This window comes from Canis aureus, chromosome 23 (genome assembly GCF_053574225.1).
Source record: "Canis aureus isolate CA01 chromosome 23, VMU_Caureus_v.1.0, whole genome shotgun sequence".
NCBI lineage: Eukaryota > Metazoa > Chordata > Mammalia > Carnivora > Canidae > Canis > Canis aureus.
Window position 1 is genome coordinate 25461000 of NC_135633.1, and position 26696 is coordinate 25487695.

Sequence of the window (26696 nt, forward strand, 5' to 3'; positions counted from 1 at the left end):
ATTTCTTTGATTTTTTTTTTTTTTTTATTGTATACATCCATTCAGTCACATGCTGTCTAAGAATAAGAAATTTATCTGTTATCTTTATAACTCCCCACAGTCATTAGGCTTTTAAAGTGTCCTTTGCCCTTTTAGTTTAGTTTATCCTTACAACAACCCTCTGAGGGAGGCAGCCAAGATATGGACTACTTGTGACAGATGAGGAAATTGTGGTGTAGAGATGTGAATTTTCTTGGCCAAGGTCACATGGATGTCTGAACCTAAGTTTCTGACTCCTACATATTATCTTTTTGTAATATTCTCCCACCCTGGATGAGTTTATATAAAATGAATCCTTAGGTGCTGTGGCTGCCTGCTGATATTTGGCTGCCAATCCCCGCCACCATGTTTCCTCCCTAATATTTTATTGTAAAAAAATCTCAGAAAAATTGAAAAAATTATAAACACCTTTATGTCCACTACCTAGATTCTACAATTAGCTTTTTCTATATTTGCTTTATCATTAATCTGTAATTCATCCCACTGGGCTCTTCTTGCATAGTCTGTCATTGCTATTGGGTATTCTACGAAGATAGCATTTATGTTGTCCTTTCCTTCTCTCCCTAATACCCCCGTGTATAGAGAATTTCCATAAAAGATCCTGACTACAGGCTATATTTATATTTAGTTTTCTAACTTCTTCCTCGTTTCTCTCTGTTAGCTAACTCTGACTCTATTCTTAGAGGCAGATATTGGCCAAGGAAATCATTTGTTGCCAGTCCTCTGGACCAGAGAATGCCAACCTTAGGTTAAATAAGAGTTTCCAGCTGTACTCTTCCTTAAGCCCTTGAGGAGACTATTTACCTGTGGATGCTGATGGCAAAGACACTGTTGGATTAGTATAAGGTTAAAGCAGTCTAGATTTTTCAGGCTTTAGTCTTCAGGATCCCTGGTCCTGACAGGATAGGACAAACAAAGCAAGATTTTAACCTTTGATTAGTACACGTCTGCTAGTACTTCTTTATTGGTGTCATAAATATTATTGACTAAGAGTATGAGACTTTATGGTTATCCCCTTCTCTCTGGGTTACTTTTTCTTCTAGTGACAGGTTGAAATAGGGCTGAAATGGGCAATGACAGCAGGCTTCTCCTGGGTCCTGTTTCCTATAGGACAAGTGTCAGCTGTTTTTGCTCTTGAGGATGGGCAGCAAACAACCCATCTTTAATAGCTGAGCTCCTGACTGGGGCCCACAGAGTCCCTGTTATGTCCCCAAATGCCTGTTCTCCCAGATGAGTGTTTTCCTCACCCCTAATTTGTACAGTACCCTGCAGCTGCAAAGCATAAGAATATGTTCTGAGTTATGGACTGGTAGGATATCTCTGGAAAGCACTGCCCTTTTATCAGCACTTCTTTCCTGACCTGCCTCACCTCATCTGTTTGGCTTTCAGGGTTGAACACGCACGCATGCATGCCAAGCACCGCGGCCACGAAGCCATGCACGCTGAAATGGTCCTCATCCTCATCGCTACTTTGGTGGTGGCCCAGCTACTCCTGGTGCAGTGGAAACAGAGGCACCCCCGCTCCTACAATGTAAGCCACTGCTTCTCACTTCTTTTTCTGACAGTTATCAAAAGAGACCCTTCCTAAGTATTCTAGGGTCCAGCCTAACCCAGGCTGCCTATAGGCAGGGAACAGACAATGATAAACATTATGTATGAATAGTGAATAGTGTATGGTGGGCATGTGTTTAAGAGACACATAATTCATTTGGTGAAAATACAGATAGAACCTGAGACTACTTTCATGGCCAGAAAAGTAGATCTTCCCTTTTAAACATTTTGGGACCGATCCATGAAGGAGATGTTCTATGTGAAACAAAAATTGACAGAATTGAAGAGGAATAGACAGTTCTTTAATAATGGTTGCAGAGTTCAGTACTTGACTTTCACTAATGGATAGAACAACCAGATAGGATATCAATAGTTAGTAAAGGACTTGAGCAACATTATAAGCCAGTTAGAACTAACAGACACCCAGGACATATACTACCCCCAATAATAGCAGAATACATAGTTTTCTCCAGTGTACATGGACCATTTTCCAGAAAAGAACATATGTTAGGCCAAAAAACAAGTGTTATTGATTTGAGAAGATTAAAATCATAGATTCAAGCATTCTGGATTAAGACATGACAGGTGTAGTATACTGGATTTTTTTTGTGACTATTTTCTTAGAAGTTTTTAACCTTTACAAAAATAACAACCCTTTAACATAAACTTGGCAAACTTCTATGTGATAATACTTTGTATAGAATATACAAGCATATATATAATAGTAACAGTAGCTAACATTTATTAAATTCTCACTCTGCCAGTCACTGTTCTAAGTACCTCACAAGTGTGGACTTAGCTAATCCTTGTAATAATTCAGTAAGGTAATGTTTTCTCCAATTATAAATGAGGAACTGAGACAGGAAAACTAATTTGCTCCAGTGATAAAACTATTATTTGAACCCAGACAGTTGTACTCCAGAGTTTTTAATCTTGATCCCTAAGTGGTTCTTTTTCTCTAGTATATGCTTTTTCAAACCTCTGGTAATATGGTCAGACATGCCCAGGGGTCTGTAGCCCACATGATGTGAACTGCTGCATTATTTCATTTAATCCTCCTGATTACCAGTGAGGTAAATACCAGGAACAAACAGGCCCAGGGAGTTGGAGTCGTGAAGGAAATACTAATAGAGCCAGAATTTGAACCCAGGTCTTCTGTTACATATTTCATAATTTCTATTGTGCATATATTGCTCCTGGAAAGGGTTTTCCATCAAGGGAACTGAGAGATAACCTGGAGCATAGGAGGAAGACAGGATAATCTTTGCCCTTGAGCAGATACAAGTTCTGAACATAACTGGCTTATAGCCAGCTCAAGTGTTGCTATGCACCACAAATAGAGACATCTGAACCTTCAGGTCACAGTGCACTGATGGACCACATTACACCAAGACTTTTTTTTTTTTTTAATTTTATTTATTTATTCATAGAGACACAGAGAGAGAATGAGAGGCAAAGACACAGGCAGAGGGAGAAGCAGGCTCCATGCAGAGAGCCTGGCCTGGGACTCAATCCAGGGTCTCCAGGATCACGCCCTGGGCTGTAGGCGGTACTAAACCGCTGCACCACTGGGGCTGTCCTACACCAATACTTTTTGAACTGGAGACCATACAGCAGGCTAAGCCACCTGAGGTGGGGCTTCACGTCTGGACCCTGGTCATGCTTTGCCCTGTTATCTGAGATAAGTCACTTGTTTGTCAGTGTGTTAATATAGTGCATAGAATGGGGATAACCAAGAATGTTGAATAGAGCCTGGAAAAATAGAATGGGGATAACCAAGAATGTTGAATAGAGCCTGGAAAAATAAGACCACTCATAAACCAAGTGTAGAGTGAGAGCCCCCTTGGTATTTCTATGCTGGTATTTAGAGATAATCTTAATACATAATGTTGAGTAATCTGTAAAGATTCATAAAAACCTCTAAAGGAAGTAAGGCTACATGTATGTACTACAGTGGTTTTCAATAAGTATTTTTAAAGAAACTGTGGAATCCTTTCTTCAAATAATATCTTAAGGAAAAGCCCAGTATGGAAAATAATTAAAGAGACTGCTTTGATTGATAGAGAGCTGGGTAACCCTAACTCCTCTGCTTCTCAGGAACATATAGGAGTTATCAGAATGTTAGAAAACCCAATGATAATGTCATTCATTTGTTAATCCTTAATAGGAAATGTGACTAACTTAATGCAGTCAGTTATATAAGGAACACGCACAATTATCTCATTACTTTACTGCCATACCCTGTAAACATTATGTTGAACTTCGCTGGTGAGCAGACATGCTAACATTATAAAATATCTTGTACTGAGAAACTTAAACCCTTATCTTGCAAAAATTGAAAAAGAAAATCTATAATATCCGCTTTATGCTGCTGTTATACAGTAATGATCTAGATTGGTTTTTTAAAAACTTTTATTAATTTGTGTACAATGAATATTTTTACTGCTTTAATTTAAATACTAACTTTGGAAGAAGAAAAGCTGCCCAAGATGCACAGACACAGTAACCTCTCCTACCCTTTTTCAAGCTTATCAGAAGTTGGAGCTGTTTGCCTTGTAAACAGTATAATACGATGGAGCCAGCCCAATCTGACTTGATTAGTCAGCTGTCTCACTTTGTAGCTATATGACTCTCTGAGCCTGTTTTTCTTATCTCTAGGTTGGGGTGGTATCTACCTCATGAGTTGTGAAGATTATGTAAGATTCTATGGCAAAGTGTTTTGTAAACTCTAAAACTCCTTTTGGTAACCACTGTTGCTCACTCTCCTGAGAGAAAAAGCTCAAGACATAAAAATGTTTTTAGATACTATGTAGAAGAAGAATAGAACTTTATTTTTTATTGAGAACAATTTCACATAAAGAAATTCACTATTCTGTGGGTCACCTGAATGGTGGAGTTGGTTAAGCGGCCAATTCTCCCGTTTCAGCTCAGGTCATGATCCTGAGGTACTGAGATCAAGCCCCACGTCAGGCTCTGTTCTTCAGCACAGAGTCTGTTTTAGATTCTCTCTCCTTCTCCTTCTGCCCCTCCCGCTCATGCTCTCTTTCTCTCAAGTAAAAAAAAAAAAAAAAAAAAACTTAAAAAAAATTCACTATTCTAACCATTTATTTTATTTTATTTTTTTAATTTATTTATGATAGTCACAGAGAGAGAGAGAGAGAGAGAGAGTGAGACATAGGCAGAGGGAGAAGCAGGCTCCATGCACCGGGAGCCCGACGTGGGATTCGATCCAGGGTCTCCAGGATCACACCCTGGGCCAAAGGCAGGCGCCACACCGCTGCGCCACCCAGGGATCCCCTCTAACCATTTTAATGTATATAATTCAGTGGCTTTTAGCACACCCAGTGTTTTGCAGCCATCACCACTATTTAGTTCTAGAACATTTTCATTACCCCAAAAGGAGACCCTATACCCATTAAGCAGTCATTCCCTATTTCCCCCTCCCACCAGGCCCTGGTAATATCTGATCTGTTTTCTATGTATTTGCCTATTCTGGATATTCATATAAATGAAATTATACAATATGTAGCCTTTTGTCTGACTTCTTTCACATAGCATGAGGTTTTCAAGGTTCAACAGTATTGTACTATCAGTACTTTATTTTATTCCTTTTTGTGGCTGAATATTTTGTTGTATAGATTTGCCACATTTTGTTCATCCTTTCATCAGTTGATGGACATTTGGGTTGTTTCCTCCCTTTGGCTATTGTGAATAGTGCTGCTGTGAACATTCATTATAAACTTTTATATGAACACCTGTATTCAGTTCTTGGGTATGTCCTGGAGCAGAACTGTTTAACTTTTTGAGAACAATCTTCTATAGTAGCTGTTCCATTTAACATAGTAACCCTCAATGCTTTGGGTTCCAGTTTCTCCACATTCTCACCAACACTTGTTCTTTTTGTTTTCTTTCCTTTTTCTTCTTCTCTCTCTCTCTCTCGCTCTCTCTCTCTCTCTTTTTAAATATAGTCACCCTCGTGGGCATGAAGTAGTATCTCATTGTGGTTTGGTTTGTATTTCCCTAATGACTCATGATGTTGAGGATCTTTTAATATGTTTATTGGCCACATGTATATCTTCCATGGAGAAATCTCTGGTCTATTTTTTAATTGTTTTTGTTTGTTTTTTCTCTTTTTTGTTGTTGTAAGAGTTCTTTATATAGTCTGGATACTGGACCATTATTAGATATGTAATTTATAAATATTTTCTCCCATTCTGTGGGTTGCCTTTTTACCTTCTTGATAGTGTCCTTTGGTGCATAAACATTTTAATGGATCAGTTATTTAATTAATTAGGTTCTTTGTAAGAAATTTAGAATACCAATTTGTGAGGATAAACTCCATTTATGAGAGAAAACACAGAGCAGAGGTAGCCCTGAAGCTGAGGAACCACTTTGATTTTTGGCAGAATTTTCGAGTCCACAGCTTTCTGATCAACCTTGTGCTGCTCTTTAATCTCATATTTCTCCTCTGTGTCAAAGATCTCACTTTCCTGGTGTCTGGGTTTATGCAACTGCTGACTTCTTGAAGTAAGCATCAGTGAGATGTTTTGGGATATTCACACTGCTGATAGCAATTTTGGTGAAGGTGGCAATGGCAGATTTTTTTTTTTAAGATTTTATTTATTTGTTCATGAGAGACACACAGAGACAGAGAGAGAGGGGCAGGTTCCATGCAAGGAGCCTGACATGGGACTCGATCCCAAGGTCTTCAGGATCAGGCCCTGGGCTGAAGATGGTGCTAAACCGCTGAGCCACCCGGGCTGCCCGCAATGGCAGATTTTTGGTGTGTTCTATGCAGAGGAACTCTGAAGGCCAGAGAAGTGGTTTACAAGTAGCAAACCACTGCTCAGCTGCTTCAGGAACACTACCCTCATACCCCTGCGGTGCCCAGTAAGGGTGATCAGAATGGTCTCAGGTGTGATACTAGCTCACAGTTTTCATATGCTGACTGAAAGGTTTTTTGCCATGTCTCAACAGCTTTTAAGGCACATCTTCACTAGGATAATACCTAAGCACGTGTGAAGTTTAACCACTCAAGTACCACATTCTTGTCACCACCAGCTGATTTTGTGACAGTAGCAAGAACCTTTTTTTCAACTCTGGATTTAGCGGCTGAATACTTCCTCTTGTACATGGCCTTTTTTGGGATACATAGCTCATCAGGTATAGCTACCAGTTCCTCTGACTAGGACATGGTTTTGACTGCAGCGAGGCTTCTTAATCTTGCCACCAGCATCAGCCTTCTTGGCTTCACATTTCTTCTCCTTAGTACCTGGCTTCTCAGATTTTTTACTCATCTTGCAAGATAGTGTACATGTTAACTGATACATTTATCTATTGCATTATGATTGCCATTATAACATCACACCTCCATCACATCATATAATTATCCTTTTTTAGTGGTTAGAATAATTAAGGTCTAGTCTCTTAGCAAGTTTGATGATTAGACTACAGTATTGTCCATATGCATTATACTTTGCAATAGATCTCTATGGTTTATTTACTACTTGTTTCAAGTTTGCACCCTTAAACCTATTATTCTTTTGTTCTTTGTGCTTTCAGTGTTATATCTAAGAATCTGTTGCCAAATCCAAGACTATTAAGCTTTATCTCTGTGTGTTCTTTGAAGGGTTTTATATTTTTAGCTCTTACTTACATGTCTTTGGTCTATTTTGAGTTACTTATTGTAAATGGTGTGAAGTAAGGGTCTAACTTCATTTTTTGGATGTGACTATTGAGTTACCTTAGCACCATTTTTGAAGAGAATGCTTTTTCCATTGAATGGTCTTGTTACTTTTATTAAAAAAAAAAAGTAATTGACCATAGATGGATGCATTTATTTTTGTACTCTCAGTTCTATTCTATTTAACGATATGTCTATGTTTATGTCTATACCACACTTTTTAAAAAATTTATTTTGTAAAAAAATTTTTTTTATTTTGATTTTATTTTATTTCCAGTATAGCTAATATACAATGTTACATTAGTTTCAGGTGTAAAATATAATGATTCAGCAATTCTATACATTACTCAGGGCTTATCGCAGTAAGTATACTATCAATCCCCTTCACCTATTTCACTCATTGCCCCTACCCACCTCCCCTCTGGTAACCATCAGTTTATTCTCTAAAATTAAGAGTCTATTTTTGGTTTGTCTCTTTTTTTTCTTGTTCATTTGTTTTGTTTCTTAAAGTATACATGAAGGAAATCATATAGTGTTTGTCTTTCTCAGACTGACATATTTCACTTAGCATTACACACTAGATCCATCCATGTTATTACAAATGGCAAGATCCCATTCTTTTTTTTATTATTTTTTTAAATTATTTTTTTCCATTCTTTTTTTATGATTGAATAATATTCCTGTGTGTGTGTGTGTGTGTGTGTGTGTGTGTGTACCACATCATCATTATTCATTCATTGATTAAAACTTGGGCTGCTTGCATAATTTGGCTATTGTAAATAATACTGCAATAAACAGAGGTGTATATATCTTTCCATTTAAGGTTTTTATGTTCTTTGGGTAAATTACCCAGGAATGGAATTACTGGATCATACAGTAATTTTATTTTTAATTTTTTGAGGAACTTCCGTATTATTTTCCGCAGTGACTATACCATTTTGCATTCCCATAGTACACAAGGGTTCCTTTTTTCCCCACATCCTGACCATTTGTTGTTTCTTGTGTTTTTGATTTTAGCCATTCTGACAGGTATAAAGTCATACCTCATCATAGTTTTGATTTGCATTTCCCTGATGGTGAGTGATGTTGAGCATCTTTTCATGTGTCTGTTGCCATCAGTATGTCTTTGGAGAAATATCTATTCATGTCTTCTGCCCACTTTTAATTGGATTAATTGGGGTTTTTTGGTGTTGAGTTGTATAAATTCGTTATGTGCTTTGGATACTGACCCTTTATTGGATATGTTATTAGCAAACATCTTCTCCCATATCTTCCCATTCAGGAGGTTGTCTTTTAGTTTTGTTGATTATTTCCTTTGCTGTGCAGAAGCTTTTTATTTTGTTATAATCCCAGTAGTTTAATTTTGCTCTCATTTCTCTTGCCTCAGGAGACAGACATATCTAGAAAATGCTTCTATGACTGATGTCAGAGAAATTATTGCTTGTGCTCTCTTTTAGGATTTTTATGGTTTTAGGTCTCACATTTAGATCCTTAATCCATTTTGAGTTTATTTTGAATTTGTTGAGATGTGTCTTGTGGCCTAATGGGTGGTCTCTCCTGGAGAGACTATTCTGAATATATCTGTTTGATTCATGTCGTCCATTTTGTCATTCAAAGCCACTGTTTCCTTGTTTCCTTGTTGATTTTCTGTTTGGATGATCTATCCATTGATGTAAGTGGAGTGTTAAATTCTCTTACTATTATTGTATCACTGTCAGTTACTTCCTTTAAGTGTGTTATTAGCTGTTTTATGTATTTAGGTACTCCCAGTTGGGTGTATAAATATTTACAATTGTTACAGCTTCTTGTTGGATTGTCTCCTTTATGATTATATATAGTGTCCTTCTTTATCTCTTGTTACAGTCTTTGCTTTAAAGTCTACTTTGTCTGGTATAAGTATTGCTATGCTGGCTTTCTTTTCACTACCATTTGCCATCCCCTCACTTTCATTTTGTATGTGTCTTTAGGTCTGAAATGTGTCTCTTATAGGCAGCATATAGATGAATCTTGCTTTTTTTTATCCATTTTGTCACCCATTATGTCTTTTGAATGGAGTGTTTAACCCATTTACATTCAAAGTAATTGTTGATAGGGGTTGCCTATCCATCTGGCTCAGTTGGAGGAGTGTGCGACTCTTGATCTCAGGGTTGTAAATTTAAGCCCCATGTTGGGTACAGATATTGCTTACATAAAACTTATTTTAAAATGTCTGATAAGGGCAGCCCCGGTGGCACAGTGGTTTAGTGCCGCCTGCAGCCCGGGGTGTGATCCTGGAGATTGAGGATCGAGTCCCACGTCGGGCTTCCTGCATGGAGCCTGCTTCTCCCTCTGCCTCTCTCTCTCTCTCTCTCTCTCTCTCTCTGAATAAATAAATAAATAAACAAATAAATCTTAAAAAAAAATAAAATGTCTTATAAAAATACCCCAAAGTAATCACTAATTGATATGTACTTATTTCCATTTGTTACTCGTTTTATGGTTGTTTTTTATAGTTCCTCTGTTCCTTTCTTCTCTTGCTTTTTGTCAATCTAATAGAGTAAACATATCTAAATTATTAACTACCTTTTTTAATTACTAGATTAGTGATTGAGCATGTTTTCATGCTTTCTAGGCATTTGGTTTCTTCTATCGGTTGTTTATATTGTTGACTAGTTTTTATATTTGATATGTCAATTTCCTTAAAATTTTTATTTAAGTATGGTTGATACAGAATGTTATATAATTTTCAGGTGTTCAACATAGTGATTCAACAATTCCATACATTATACAGTGCTCACTATAAGTCTATTTATCATCTGTCGCCATACATTATTATAGTCTTATTAACTGTATTCCCTGTGCTGTAGTTTTTAGTCTCCTGACTGAAAGTTTGTATCTCTTAATTCCTTTCACCTGTTTTCTCCTGAAAGTTTGTATCTCTTAATTCCCTTCACCTATTTTCTCCTGAAAGTTTGTATCTCTTAATTCCCTTCATCTATTTTGCCCATTCCCCTATCCTTCTCCCCTCTGGCCAACTACCTGTTTATCTCTGTATTTATGAATCTGTTTTTTTTGTTTGTTCATTTGTTTTGATGTTATTGTTGTTTTAATTCCACATACAAGTGAAGTTATATGGTATTTGTCTTTCTCTACCTGACTTACTTCACTTAGCATGATACCCTCTAGGTTCATCCATGTTGTCACAAATGGCAAGATCTCATTGTTTTTTATGGCTGCATAATATCACACACACATACCACATCTTCATTCATCTATCACTAGACATTTAGGTTCCCTCCATGTCTTAACTATTGTAAATAATGCTGCAATAAACATAGAGATTGCACATATCTTTTCAAATTACTGGTTTCTTTTGGCAGGGGGTGGTAAATTAATCAATAGTGGAATTACCAAATCATATGGTATTTCTATTTTAAATTTTTTGAGGAACTTCCACCATATTTTCCACAGCAGCTGTACCAACTTACAGTACGTGAGGCTTCCCTTTTCTTCACATCCTAGCCAATAGTTGTTACTTCTTTTTTTTGATACTAGCCATTCTATGTGAGGTCATAACTCACCATAGTTTTGATTTGCATTTCCCTGATGGCCATTGGTTGAGCATCTTTTCATGTACTTGTTGGCCATCTGTAGGTCTTCTTTGGAATATTGTCTATTCAGGTCCTCTGCCCTTTTTTTTAAATTTTTTTTTTTTTTTAAGATTTATTTGAGAGAGAGAGACTGTGTAAATGTGCAAGAGCAGGGCGAGGGGCAGAGGGAAGGGAAGCAGACTTCCAGAAGTGCAGGAAGCCCTGCACAGTGCTCAGTCCCAGGACTCTGAGATCACAACTGGAACCAAAACCAAGAGTCAGATGCTCAACTTACTGAGCCACCCAGGCACCCCTCCTCTGCCCGTTTTTATTCAGATTCCTTCGTTATTGTTTTTTGGTGTTGAACTATATAGGTTCTTTATATATCTTGAATTAACCCCTTATCAGACACATCATTTGCAGTATCTTCCCCATTCAGTTTCAGTTTGATCTTGGAGTTTTGCATATGCATCCTAGGAGAATGTACCAGAATTTCCATAACAGCATTATTTGTAATAGCAAAAACTTAAAAATGACTCAATACTGAAATACAGGTGAATGGATAAGTTAATTGTGATGTATTCATGCAATGGAATATTACAGAACTTATAAAACCATACATATTACATGAAATATATAAAATAACACAAAAAATAATTAACTGTAGTTACAAGTAATGGTAAGGATGAATCTTAGCAAATTAATATTAAGTGTAAAAGATTCAGAAGATTTCTCATAACTTGATGCCTTTCATAGAAAGTTAAAAACAAAACTGGAAAATGAAAAAAAAAACCAAAACTGATATATTTTAAAAGTATGTATATGTGTAATGCAACTGTATTCTAAGCAGCAAGGAATGATAAAATCAAGGGTGATAGGTGGATGGAAGTGTGATGTTGGATGGAAGATTGGAGGATAGAATAGAGAAGAGCACATAGGTAGATTGAAGTAGTTTTAGATGTTCCACTTTTATGTTTGGTGGTAAGTTCAGTAGTTATCATATTATTAAAGAATAATTAACTTAAAAAGGAAGGAATTTTGTCATATGTTTCAACATGACGATCCTTTAGGACATGATGCTAAATGAAATAAGCCAGTCACAAAATGACCAATGCTTCTATTTGTCTTCCACTCGTAAGAGGTACCTACCATGTAGTCACATTCATAGAGGCAGAGAATAGAATGGTGGTTCTAGGAGCTGGGGCAGAGCAGGAAATAGGGAGTTGTGGTTTAATGATCATAGAATTTTCTCAGTTTTGTATGATGAAAAGGTTCTGGAGATCTATTACAAAACAATGGGAATACTACTTAGCACTACTGAAGCATACATTTAAAAGTGATTAAGATGGTAAATTTTATGAGTTTTTACCAGAATCAAAAGTAATTTTTAAAAATTAAAAGTTGCCCATGCATGACTAATGATGAGAATATTCATTACAGATTTTGATTAACTCATTTTCCCCCTCTACTTGAAGTTCAAAAATAAAAGCAAGAAAGAAAGCAATTCCCAAGACACTGACTTACCTTTCCAAATAGTAAAACTTACCATAAGAATAGACAAATATACCAGTAGAACAGACTAAAGATCTCAGAGACAGATCCCTGTATAATGGGAACTTAATATGTAATAAAAGTGTAGGGGAGCCTGGGTGGCTCAGTCAGTTATCTGATTCTTGGTTTCGGCTCAGGTTATGATCTCAGGGTTGTGAGATTGAGACCTGTGTCAGGCTCCAGGCTCCGTGCAGAGTCTGAGACTCTCTCTTTCACCCTCCCACTTTTTTTTTTCTCTCTCTCAAATAAATAAAACAATCCTTTTTAAAAAAGACAATAAGGGGTGCCTTGGTGGCTTAGTTGGTTAAGCATCTACCTTCAGTTCAAGTGGGATAAAGCCCCACATCTAGCTCCCTACTCATCAGGGAGCCTGCTTCTCCCTCACTCTCTGCTATTCCCCCTGCTTGTGCTCTCTGGCGTCTCTCTCTCTCTCTCTTAAATAAATAATCTTTTTAAAAAGACAGTAAAGTGTAACCACCAATAAGTGAAGAAAATACTCATTGTTAAGTAGATTGTATTGAGAAAACTCAGAAATTTATGGAGAAATTTAAAGCTAGATTTCTATATCACACTGCATACAAAGGGGACTAAGGATAGATTAAAGATCTAATTACAAAAAGCAAAACTATATAGTTAGTAAAAATTATGTGGACAAATAAAAATTTTTGAATTTGATGAATTTGATTATATTAACATTAAGGGGATGGGATTGGGTGGCTCAGTCAGTTAAGTGTCTGACTTAAGTTTGGCTTGAGTTATGGTCTCAGGGTTGTAGGATCAAGCCCCGTATCAGACTCCATGCTGGGCGTGGAGTCTACTTGTGATTCTTTCTCTCCTTCTCTGCCCTTCCCAATCCCTTCTGTCCCTTGCTGGATGGATAGATAGATAGATAGATAGATAGATAGATAGATAGATAGATAGATAAAGGGGGTTTACTCTATAAAGGGTATCATAGGCAAAGTTAACTGATAGCATAATAGGAGATTAGTAATGATTAAAACTGGTAATAATTGGTATCTAGACACTAGATATGTCCAACTGCTGGCAGAGATCAGGGGCTTTGGGAACTTTTGTGTGTTTTTGGTAGGTACGAAGATGGGGCAGGTATTATGGAGAGCAACATGGCACTATTCAGTCAGATGGAATATATACATATCTTGTGACATATCCTAAAGGGATATGTGAGAAGGTGTTGATTTAAATGTTAATTACAGCAGTTAATTGAAGCGATGGAGGCAGTCTGGGTATTTGTCTCTGAATAAATAGGTAAAATGTGGTGGATGCATATTGTGATTCTGTACTCCAGTTAAAAGCAAACCATTAGGTTTACCCATAACAACTTGTGAATCTTCCAAGCAGAGTACTGAGTGGGAAAAGTAACAAACAGAAAGACACAGTGCCAGCTGATAAATCAAAATACATGCACAGGGATCCCTGAGTGGCTCAGCAGTTCAGAGCCTGCCTTTAGCCCAGGGCTTGATCCTGGAGTTCCGAGATCGAGTTCCGCGTTGGGCTCCCGTCATGGAGCCTGCTTCTCCCTCTGCCTGTGTTTCTGCCTCTCTCTCTCTCTCTCTCATGAATAAATAAATAAATAAAATCTTTAAAAAAACAAAATACATGAACAAAAAAAATACAGTTTGTAAGAACAAACACAAAAGAAAATATACATATTAACACATTAAATTTCTATGGAGTGAAGAATGGGAATAAAAAAGAATCAAAGCAAAACAACTTCCCAGAGAATGTTGTGTAAAGGAGAGACACTGGGGTTATTGTCAAGTAGTAGAAACATGAACTGTTTGAGATTCGCTATCAGAGCTTTCAAAAAAATGCTTCTTATGGGCATGCTGAGAAGTGATGGAATTAATTGATAAGGCTCTGTTTCTTTCAAACTGAATGAAATTTTCTGTTCTTCACTAGGGCAAGTTGGCAACCCAGCCTTTCAGTGGGCACACATGACCCCTGAGTGGAAAAACACAAGCTCTATTCTCCTAGACTAGGTCTTTTGACTAGGGAGACTATTCACATTTTGGGTCAGATGATTCTTTATTTTCATGAGGGACTGTCATGTACGTTGTACAATGTTTTAGCAGCATGCCTGGCTTCTACCTACTAGCATCTTGTCTCCTGATCATGACATACCAAAAACGTCTCCAGACTTCATCAAATGTCCCCTGGGGAAGAAATTCACCCCTTATGAGAAGCACTGCCATGGAGCAGCATGGATGTTGCCAGTCATTAGACTGATTGTGGTTTCACTGTGAAAAGTATCAAATATTTTTTTTCGTGGTTTAGGAATTCAAGTCCATCCTTCACATTAGAAGAAGAACTTTATCTAAATTAATTGCTATTTAAAAGGTCCTACTGTTTTCTGTATTTAAATTTTAGGGTACTGTTCTATTCAGGAACAGCAACAGTAGTAATACTACCTTAAGCTGCTTATAGTTGGATTTCATTGATATTTTAAAAGGTACTTTTCTCATCTGATATTTTGGAATCTCACAACAGCTTTATATGATAGGATAAGAATATACCTCCACTTTTCAGGTTAGTAAACCAAAGTGCAAAATCTTGAAGAAATTTGCTGGGAGCACATGACCATTAAATTAGGGAGCTGGACATAAAACCAAAATCTGATTTTTTTTTAAAAGATTTTATTTATTTATTCATGAGAGACAGAGACTGAGAGAGAGAGGCAGAGACGCAGGCAGAGGGAGACGCAGGCTCCACGGAGGGAGCCTGATGCGGGACTCAATCCCGGGACTCCAGGATTACGCCCTGGGCCGAAGGCAGGAACTAACCCACTGAGCCACCCAGGGATCCCCCTCAAAATCTGATTCTTGATTAAGTACTTTTCTCATATGAGTACTCAGCCATTTTCCTAGAGCCAAAAGATCTAGGAAATTGTCAGTTTCTGCCATGGTCATTTATTTCTGTTTTTAATTCCCCTGATTTTTCCTTTTTTTTTAGATTTTTATTCATCCATTTGACAGAGAAAGAGAGAGAGAAAACAAGAAGGGGGAGAGGCAGAGGGAGAGGGAGAAAGCAGACTCCTGGCTGAGCAGGGAGCCCAGTGCAGGGCTCGATCCCAGGACCTTGGGCTCACGACCTGAGCCGAAGTCAGACGTTTAACCAACTGAGCCAGCCTGAGTTTTCCTTCTTTAGTGACTTTTGCCCAGGTCCATCCTTCTCCACCCCTTGAATGTCTGCATCATATTGCCACCTCAGCCTTTCCAGGGTTATCACAAACTCAAAAGTGAATGGTGCCAGGGAGGCAGGACCTGGGAGACAGATCTGGATTGGAAACCTAAGCCCAGCCTCAGCTTGCTTTTTGCTTTCTCTGTCACTCAGTTTTCATCACCTGTTTTTGAGTCTAATATTACTTACTCCCTAGCTCCCGCAGGGATGTCAGGGGAAGGAGTAAGTTTTTGCCTGGAAAAGTATCTATACTATTTTTAAAGATCTCCAAGGAGAAGCTTTCATCATCCCTGTTACCAAAAACAGTATCTTAAAAAAAAAAAAAAAAAAAAAAAAAAAAACAGTATCTTTTCAAACTCCTATCCCCTGAACTGCTGTTCCCTCCTGGGATGGATAAGTGGCAAAGTCTCCTAACTAGAAATCTTTAAAGTACTATAGATTATTCTTAGACCAACACATTAAGAGAGTCACTGGAATGTGACTAGAGGATATGGACTAAGGTGGTAAAGGTAAGGTGGTAAAGGGTGGCAGTCCACTTTCTATGTGAAAGACAAACTTTTTCCCCCAGACTATAATATAAACTTCTCTACATGTAATGCATACATCAGCTTTCTCTGAGCCTTGCCTGCTCTTTAGGCTCATTTCTCACTGCTCCTTCCTTATTTGTACTTTCTCAGACATACCATGTTCCCTCATCCTGGAACACTCATTAGATGCCTGTCTTTCCTTAGATCTACTAGGGCATCTGGACAGAGATCAAGGGTTCCTTTCTTCAGGAAGCCTTGGTTCTCCCACATTGAGTGAAAGCCTCTCCTACTATCTTGGCCACCAGGGCCTACTTAGCACTTATCATACTGCATTATAGTTGCTGTTTTTCTCCTTAGTAGACGTAAGTTCTTGAGGTTTAGTTTTTTATCTCTGGATTCTGCAGTCCTTAGCTCAGTAAGTGTTTGTTAAATTATTACTTGACTGACTCTTGCCTGGAGACAAGATGACATGGAGAAAAAGACAAAATTTTAGGTATTAGAAGAGTAGTCATTAGAAACAGGTAGTAAATGTACTGTGTGCCTCTCTGAAGGATAAGGGTTGGACTCAAAGGTACACAGAGGCAGATTTTTCAGGTTGGCATCAGGGAAGAACTACCTAGCACATCTGTTAGCAATGGAATGGTCTGCCTCATGTGATAAGGTTGACTGTTTGCCAGGGATATGGTAGGAGGGAATTGACAGCCAAGTTTCTGCCTTGTAGAGTATTCTAGTAATGTGTAGAGTCATACTTGGTCACAGGAACTACACTGCATATATCTCCTTACTGAGCCTCTGGAGAATCTCCAGGTAATTGAAGGTAACAGCTATGTCTTCCTGTAGTTCTCCAGGTCTTTTGTCTTAGTGCCTTTAGCTGTTCAATATGTAATTTGGTTTCTTTTTTTTTTTTTTTTTTTTATTATTTTTTTTTATTGGTGTTCAATTTACTAACATACAGAATAACACCCAGTGCCCGTCACCCATTCACTCCCACCCCCCGCCCTCCTCCCCTTCTACCACCCCTAGTTCGTTTCCCAGAGTTAGCAGTCTTTATGTTCTGTCTCCCTTTCTGATATTTCCCACACATTTCTTCTCCCTTCCCTTATTTTCCCTTTCACTATTATTTATATTCCCCAAATGAATGAGAACATATAATGTTTGTCCTTCTCCGACTGACTTACTTCACTCAGCATAATACCCTCCAGTTCCATCCACGTTGAAGCAAATGGTGGGTATTTGTCATTTCTAATAGCTGAGTAATATTCCATTGTATACATAAACCACATCTTCTTTATCCATTCATCTTTCGTTGGACACCGAGGCTCCTTCCACAGTTTGGCTATCGTGGCCATTGCTGCTAGAAACATCGGGGTGCAGGTGTCCCAGCGTTTCATTGCATTTGTATCTTTGGGGTAAATCCCCAACAGTGCAATTGCTGGGTCGTAGGGCAGGTATATTTTTAACTGTTTGAGGAACCTCCACACAGTTTTCCACAGTGGCTGCACCAGTTCACATTCCCACCAACAGTGTAAGAGGGTTCCCTTTTCTCCACATCCTCTCCAACATTTGTTGTTTCCTGCCTTGTTAATTTTTCCCATTCTCACTGGTGTGAGGTGGTATCTCATTGTGGTTTTGATTTGTATTTCCCTGATGGCAAGTGATGCAGAGCATTTTCTCATGTGCATGTTGGCCATGTCTATGTCTTCTTCTGTGAGATTTCTGTTCATGTCTTTTGCCCATTTCATGATTGGATTGTTTGTTTCTTTGGTGTTGAGTTTAATAAGTTCTTTATAGATCTTGGAAACTAGCCCTTTATCTGATATGTCATTTGCAAATATCTTCTCCCATTCTGTAGGTTGTCTTTGAGTTTTGTTGACTGTATCCTTTGCTGTGCAAAAGCTTCTTATCTTGATGAAGTCCCAATAGTTCATTTTTGCTTTTGTTTCTTTTGCCTTCGTGGATGTATCTTGCAAGAAGTTACATTTCTATACACTAACAATGAGACTGAAGAAAGAGAAATTAAGGAGTCAATCCCATTTACAATTGCACCCAAAAGCATAAGATACCTAGGAATAAACCTCACCAAAGATGTAAAGGATCTATACCCTCAAAACTATAGAACACTTCTGAAAGAAATTGAGGAAGACACAAAGAGATGGAAAAATATTCCATGCTCATGGATTGGCAGAATTAATATTGTGAAAATGTCAATGTTACCCAGGGCAATATACACGTTTAATGCAATCCCTATCAAAATACCATGGACTTTCTTCAGAGAGTTAGAACAAATTATTTTAAGATTTGTGTGGAATCAGAAAAGACCCCGAATAGCCAGGGGAATTTTAAAAAAGAAAACCTTAGCTGGGGGCATCACAATGCCAGATTTCAGGTTGTACTACAAAGCTGTGGTCATCAAGACAGTGTGGTACTGGCACAAAAACAGACACATAGATCAGTGGAACAGAATAGAGAATCCAGAAGTGGACCCTGAACTTTATGGGCAACTAATATTCGATAAAGGAGGAAAGACTATCCATTGGAAGAAAGACAGTCTCTTCAATAAATGGTGCTGGGAAAATTGGACATCCACATGCAGAAGAATGAAACTAGACCACTCTCTTTCACCATACACAAAGATAAACTCAAAATGGATGAAAGATCTAAATGTGAGACAAGATTCCATCAAAATCCTAGAGAAGAACACAGGCAACACCCTTTTTGAACTCGGCCATGTAATTTGGTTTCTAGACCCTTCGTAATCCTGGCTCCTCCCTTATCGCCATGTCTTTGTCAATGTTCTTTGTACAGTGTAGTCCCAAGACTTAACTGTAGGGCCCTACAATTTTTTTTTTAATTATTTATTTATGATAGTCACACACAGAGAGAGAGAGAGAGAGAGGCAGAGACATAGGCAGAGGGAGAAGCAGGCTCCATGCACCGGGAGCCCGATGTGGGATTCAATCCCGGGTCTCCAGGATCCTGCCCTGGGCCAAAGGCAGGCGCTAAACCGCTGCGCCACCCAGGGATCCCCGGGCCCTACAATTTGGTGGGCTGCTCAGCCAGTTGAGCATCTACCTTCTACTTGGGTCATGATCCTGCAGTCCTGGGATCAGGCCCCACCCTGCCCGGCAGGGAGCCTGCTTCTCCCTCTCCTTCTGCCACTTCCCCCGCTTGTACTGTCTCACGCTCGCTCTTTCTCAAATAAATAAATGGATAAAATCTTTAAAAAAAGAAAAAAAGAAAAAAGAATGCTTTGACAGAGCAGAACAGTAGAGCTGCTGCCTCTTTCATTCTGGCATATTCCTAGTTAAGCAGCATAAGATGGCCTTGGCTTTTTTGGTAGTGGCTCTGTTGGCATATATTCCCTGGCAATTTGTGGTCAACTGAGACCCCTAGATCTGTTTCACAGGGACTGCTATTAAAGCCACTCATTTTCCATCCTATATTTGGGTAGTTGATTGGGTTTCATCATATGGTTTTGGTTCTTCATTTAAGCATACTAGCTCATAGAATGTTAGAGCTTTAAAAAAAAAAAACTCTAGAAACAAGCTTTATTCATTTTGGATCTTGCTTCTTCTGTCTTCCATGTTCCCTGCTTTGTTGTCTCCTAGCTGCTAAACGTTTTGCTGTCCACAGTTTGGTAAGCAGATCATTTGCGTTTTCAACCCAATTATTCATGAAAATATTGACCAGAGCTGTGAAGCATACCCCAGACCTTCCTCCAGTTGACTTCTGTCCATTTATCAGCATTTTTTTCCGAGCTGATTATTCTGCTAGCTGCAAGCCTCTTACTTTGCTCTACTAGCTGGACGTGCAGTTTTCAATTCATCCTTACTATACCTTTTCAGCTAAGCATGGTGGGTGATCACTACTCCCACATTGTGCAATACAGAAGTGATGAGAATCCTAAAGACCAAAGTACTGAGCATGAGCAGACCGGCAAGGCAGCTGATGCCAGAGAAGGATGTGATATGAGAGCTCTTTTCTGGTTTTTCATGAATTATAGTTTCTGAGGTGAAAAAAAATCTAAAAGACAGTCCATTTAAATACAATTGCGGTCTTATTGTTAGCATCTAACACCATCACTTCAATTGTGTAGTCTTGTGGAGAGATAGGTGGGATATAGCTGTTCCTAATTTTCCAGATCAGAGAAGCTGGGATTGTCCCTCAGTATATGTTTGCAGAATGAATCAGTGAATAGGTTTCAGGCTAGTCTTCACTTCAGCTTTATATTTGTAGATTCAGCAAAAGAAAGGTGAATGGCTTTCAGTTTTCCCCTCTAGCTGGCCACATGGAAGCCCCTTCAGAGCCAGCCAGAGTTCTTCCTCTTTCAGACAGTCTTCCCTGATGGCTCCTGCCCACACTGCTACGTCTTTCTTCTGAACTCTCATGTCAGTACTTGATGCTTTGGTGTTTGTACTTGATCACTCTCAATTAACGTATGTCTCATCATCTCAAATCCTGGGAGTGAAGTTAGGGGCAAAGCTTCCCATTACTTTGTGCCAGCATCAGGCATAAGCACTTGAGCAAAAATTATTAAAGCTAATGTTTTTGAGTAAAGTGTTGCCAGCAGATGGCACCAAAATCCTTGACATTGTTCTGAAAATCTTGGATGACTTGCAGCAATTTACATATCACCAAGCTTGCCACTAAAAATGCCTTCCTTAATGAAGAAGCTTCAATCTACGTATTAAGAAAAATGTTAATAAATACTACAGTAGAAATAAATTAACCAGACAAGGTTGTAACTTAACCAGTTTTCTCCTGGGAGGCTATTCTCTTCACTCGCCCCTCTGCTTTGTCCTTTGTCAGGCAGTGCTTTCTAGGCCCTAAACATAATCTGGCTTTCAAGCCTACCTAATAGATTGTGTCCAGGTATCTGAAAGTGACCTCAAATCCTTGGTTTGTGTTTTCTTGGAAAGGACAAATTAAACATAAAGAAATTGCTATACCTCTCCCACCCCCCGCCGGAGGTTTTGGTGATTTTTTAAAAAAATTCACACAATATTACATCAGTTTTAGGTGTACAACATAGTGATTCAACAAGTCTGTGTGTTATGACATGCTCACCACAAGTGTGAGCGTAGCATCCATCTATCAGCATACAGTATTACAATACCATTTACTATATTCCCTATGGTGTACCTTTTATCCCCATGACTTACTCATTTTCTAACTGGAATTCTGTATCTACTACTCACCTTCATCCATTTGCCCATCCCCCTTCCTCCTTCCCCTCTGGCAGCCTTCAGTTGGTTCTGTTTGTGGGTCTGTTTCTGCTTTTTGTTTGTTCATTTATTTTTTTAAAATTCCACATATAAGTAAGATCATGTGGTATTTGTCTTTCTCTTAATTCACTTAGCATAATACCTTCTAGGTCTGTCCATATTGTCACAAATGGCAAGATCTCCCCTTTTTATGGCTGAGTAATATTCCATTGTATATATAAACCACATCTTTATTATTCATTCATCTACCATTGGACACTTGGGTTGCTTCCATATCTTGCTACCGTAAATAATGCTGCAGGAAACATAGAGGTTCACATATCTTTTCAAATCAGTGTTTTGGTTTCCTTTGGGTATATACCTAATAGTAGAATTACTGATATTTCTATTTTTAATTTTTTGAGGAAACTTTATACTGTTTTCTGCAGTGGCTGCACCAATTTACATTTTACCAACAGTGCACAAGGGTTCCTTTTTCTTTATATCCTTGCCAACACTTCTCATTTCTCTCATCTTTGATTTTAGCCATTCTGACAGGCATGTGGTACTGTCTCATTGTGGTTTTGACTTGTATTTATGATTAGTGCGAGCATCTTTTCGTGTATTTCTTTGGAAAAATGTTCATGTCTTCTGTCCTTTTTTTTTTTTTTAAGATTTTATTTATTTATACATGAGAGAGAGAGAGAGAGAGAGAGAGAGAGAGGCAGGCAGAGACACAGGCAGAGAGAGAAGCAGGCTCCATGCAGGGAGCCTGATGTGGGACTTGATTCCGGGTCTCCAGGATCAGGCCCTGGGCTGAAGACAGAGCTAAACCACTGAGCCACCCAGGCTGCCCTCTTCTGTCCATTTTTAATCAGATTATTTGTTTTTTTGGTGTTGGACTGTAGAAATGCTTTATGTATTTTGAATATTACCCCCCCTTATTGGGTATATCATTTGTAAATATCTTCTCCCATTCAGTAGGTTGCCTTTTTTATTTTGTTGATGGTTTTATTTGCTCTACAGAAGCTTTTTTTTTTTTTTTTTTTAGATTTCATTTACTTATTTTATTTTCTTTTTAAGATTTTATTTATTTATTAGAGACAGAGAGAGAGAGAGAGAGAGAGGCAGAGGGAGAAGCAGGCTCAATGCAGGGAGCCTGACATGGGACTCGATCCCAGGTCTCCAGGATCATGCCCTGGGCTGAAGGCAGTGCTAAACCGCTGACCCACCTGGGCTGTCCTTCATTTACTTATTTTAGAGAGAGAGAGAAAGAGAACAAGCAAGGAAAGGAAGGGAGGAAGGGAGAGAGAGAGAATCTCCAGCAGATTCCATGCTGAGTGCAGAGCCTGATGTGGGGCTTTATCCTAGGATCTTGAGATCATGACCTGAGCTAAAACCAAGAGTTAGATGCTTAACCAACTGAGCCACCTGGGTGCCCCTCTACAGATGCTTTTTAATTTGGTGTAGTCCAAATAGTTTAATTTTGCTTTTGTTTCCTTTGGCTGAGGAGGCATATCTAGAAAAATGGTACGAAAGCCAATGTCAAAGAAATTACTGTCTGTTTTCCTTTGGGAGTTTTATGGTTTTAGTTCTCACATGTAGGTCTTTAATCCATTTTGAGTTAATTTTTGTGTATAGTTTATGAAAGTGGTTCAGTTTCATTTTTTTGTGTGTAGCTGTCCAGTTTTCCCAGTGCCAGTTATTAAAGAGACTGTCTTCACCCCATTGTATATCTTGCCTCCTTTGTTGTAGATTAATTGGCCATATAAACATGGGTTTGTTTCTGAACTCTTTGTTATACTCTGTTGATTTATGTGTCTGCTGTGCTTACTTTGGCAGCATGTGTACTAAAGTTGGAATAATTTGTGTCTGTTTTTATGCCGTACCATACTATAGCTTTGTGTGGTACATCTTGAAACCTGGCATTGTGAACCCTCCAGCTTTGCTTTCCTTTCTCAGGATGGTTTGGCTCTTTGGAGTCCTTGTGGTTCCATACAAATTTTAGTAGTTTTGTGAGAAATGCTGTTGGTATTTTGATAGGGATTACATTGAATCTGTAGATTGCTTTGAGTGATATGGACATTTTAGGAATATTCATTCTTCCAATCCATGAGCATGGGATATCTTTCCACTTGTGTCATCTGTTTCTTTCATCAGTGTCTTACAGTTTTTATTTTTTATTTGTTTAAATTTTTATTTATTTATGATAGTCACACAGAGAGAGAGAGAGAGGCAGAGACACAGGCAGAGGGAGAAGCAGGCTCCATGCACCGGAAGCCCGACGTGGGATTCGATCCCGGGCCTCCAGGATTGCGCCCTGGGCCAAAGGCAGGCGCTAAACCGCTGCGCCACCCAGGGATCCCCTGTCTTACAGTTTTTAGAGTGTAGGTCTTTCACCTCGATTAAGTTTACTCCTAGGTATTTTATTCTTTTTTGTACAATTGCAGGTAGAATTTTTTCTTTTTTTTCCTTTCTGCTATTTCATTATTAGAGTACAGATATTCAACAGATTTCTGAGACGCCTGGGTGGCTCAGTGGTTGAGCGTCTGCCTTCGGCTCAGGGCGTGATCCTGGAGTCCTGGGATCGAGTCCCACATCAGGCTCCTTGCATAGAGCCTGCTTTTCTGATCTGTGCCCCCCCACCCCCTGCTGCTTTTCCGATCTCTGCCCCCCCCCGCTTCTGTCTGTGTCACTCATGAATAAGTAAAATCTTTTAAAAAAAAAACAGATTTCTATGTATTAATTTGTATTCTGAAACTTTACTAAATGTATATATTATTTCTAATAAATTTTTGGTGGAATCTTCAGGGTTTTCTATGCATACTGGTATGTCATCTGCAAATAGTAATAGTTAAACTTCTTCCTTACGAATTTAAATGGCTTCTATTTCTTTTTCTTGCCTGATTGCTGTGGCTGGGACTTATAGTACTATGTTGAATAAAAGTGGCAGAAATGGGCATTCTTGTCTTATCGTAGAGGAAAAGCTTTTGGTTTTTCACCATTGAGTATGGTATTGGCTGTGGGTTTTTCATATATGGCCTTTATTATGTTGAGGTATATTTTCTCTACCCCCACTTTATCAAGTTTGTATCATGAATGAATATTGAATTTTCTCAAATGCTTTTTCTACATATATTGAGATAATGATATGATTTTTATCCTTCATTTTGTTAATGTGAAGTATGATTTGTGAATATTGAATCATCCTTGCTTTCCCAGAATAAGTCCCACTGGATCATGGTGCATTATCCTTTTAATGTTCGTGGAATGTGGTTTGCTGATATTTTGTTGAGGGCTTTAGCATCTATGTGCATTCTGAATGTTAGCCTGTAGGTGTTTTGTTTGGTTGGTTTTTGTTTGTTTTTTGTAGTGTCTTGTGTGGTTTTGTATCAGAGTAATGCTGGCCTTATAGAATGTATTTGGAAGCTTTCTTTTCTTTTCACATAGTTTGAGAATAGGTATTAACTCTTCTCTTCTTTAAATGGTAGATTCACCTGTAAAGCCATCTGGTCCTGGACTTTTGTTTGTTGGGAGGTTTTTCATTTATTTATTTATTTATTTTTTTATTACTGATTCAATTTCATTACTAGTAATTTGTCTGCTCAGATTTTCTGTTTCTGCCAGATCCAGTTTTGAAAGATTGAATGTTTCTAGGAATTTATCTAATTCTTCTATAGATGAATTTTTTAATATAATTTTTTGTAGTGGTTTCTTTTAGTTCTTTGTATTTCTGTGGTGTTGGTTGTTACTTCTTTTTTGTTTGTTTCTAATTTTACTTCGGTCCTCTCTCTTGTTGTGTCTGGCTACAGATTTATCAACCTTGTTTATCTTTTCAAACAATCAGCTCTTGGTTTCACTGATCTTTTATATATATATATATATATATTTGTCTCTTTCATTATAACTCAGCACTTTCAACATGTTATTGGTCGCCTCATTGCATTCTTTGCCTCATTACATTTGACTTTATGCAGTTTTGAACACGTGAAGACGTAATAAGAGCTATCATTTACTGAATGCTTACTATGAATTATGCACTTTGCTTGTTATTTTATATAAAAGGGCTACTATATTGAATACATTATATTTATTACATTACTTACATTAAATGCTTACCTTGTTAGGCATTGTTCCAAGAGCTTTCCATGCATTAATTACTTATTCTATACAATTTTTTGAGAGTAGATGCTCTTAACCCCATTTTACAGTTCAGAAAATTTAGGCTTATCAGGAGTAAATGACTTACCTAAGGTAATACAGTAAATAGCTATATTGGGATTCATTTCTAGATCTCTTTAATTCTAAAATCTCCATTTCACTATGTCATTCTACTTTGTTTATTCATTCTTTAATGATTTCTATTTAAATTTCTTTTTTAAGATTTTATTTATTTATTTATTTGTTTATTTTAATTTTTATTTATTTATGATAGTCACAGAGAGAGAGAGAGAGAGGCAGAGACACAGGCAGAGGGAGAAGGAGGCTCTATGCACTGGGAGCCTGACGTGGGACTCGATCCCGGGTCTCCAGGATCGCGCCCTGGGCCAAAGGCAGGCACCAAACCGCTGCACCACCCAGGGATCCCAAGATTCTATCTATTTATTCATGAGAGACAGAGAGAGAGAGAGAAAGGCCAGAGACAAACAGAGGGAGAAGCAGGCTCCATGCAGGGAGTCCGACGTGGGACTCTATCCTGGATCTCCAGGATCACACCCTGAGCTGCAGGTGGCGCTAAACCGCTGCGCCACTGGGGCTGGCCTCCATTTGGATTTCTAAAAAGTGTCTAAAGAGGCGCACATGGATGGCTCATTCAATGGAGCATGTAACTCTCAGTCATGGGGTTATGGGTTTGAGCCCCACAGTGGATGTAGAAATTACTTAAAAATCTTTAGAGGTGCCTGGATGGCTTAATAGGTTAAGCGTCTGACTCTTGATCTCAGCTCAGGTCTTGATCTTAGGGTCATGAGGTCAACCCCATATTGGGCTCCATGCTGGGCTTGGAGCCAACCTAAAAAAAAAATCTTTAAAACAAAACAGTGTTTTAAAAAGCATCTAAAGATTAATAGAATCGTTAAATTAAAGGTTTGGTGTATATTTTTCTCCTGATGCTTGTCTGTTAGGTTCTTGAGGACAAGGACTAAGGGTCATGTTTATTTTGCATTCTTTTTTCTATTAGTTGCAAAATAAATACTTGATGTATGAGTGAATGAACACTGCCTTCACTCTCCCCAGAAATCTGAGATACAAGGCTACTTAATAGAACTTTGGTATGTTAGAACTTGAAGGGCTTGAAAAATCAAGCCAAACCTTTCCCTCAAGGAGGAAGGACCTCCTCAGGGTGATCCAGTGAGTTGGAAGCAGACAGAATTAG

The 26696-nt window shown here is 38.3% G+C and overlaps 1 protein-coding gene and 1 pseudogene across 1 annotated transcript in view; one reads left to right on the forward strand and one right to left on the reverse strand.

The window, feature by feature from the left end:
- The window catches only part of RNF121 (ring finger protein 121), an 84348-nt gene that overhangs the window by 32370 nt on the left and 25282 nt on the right, over positions 1–26696 (forward strand). The window contains exon 3 of the mRNA XM_077866831.1: positions 1429–1570. Within this exon, the coding sequence (XP_077722957.1) occupies positions 1429–1570 (142 nt within the window). The remainder of the gene's footprint in view (positions 1–1428; positions 1571–26696) is intronic.
- On the reverse strand, positions 5820–6887 carry LOC144295537 (large ribosomal subunit protein eL6 pseudogene; annotated as a pseudogene).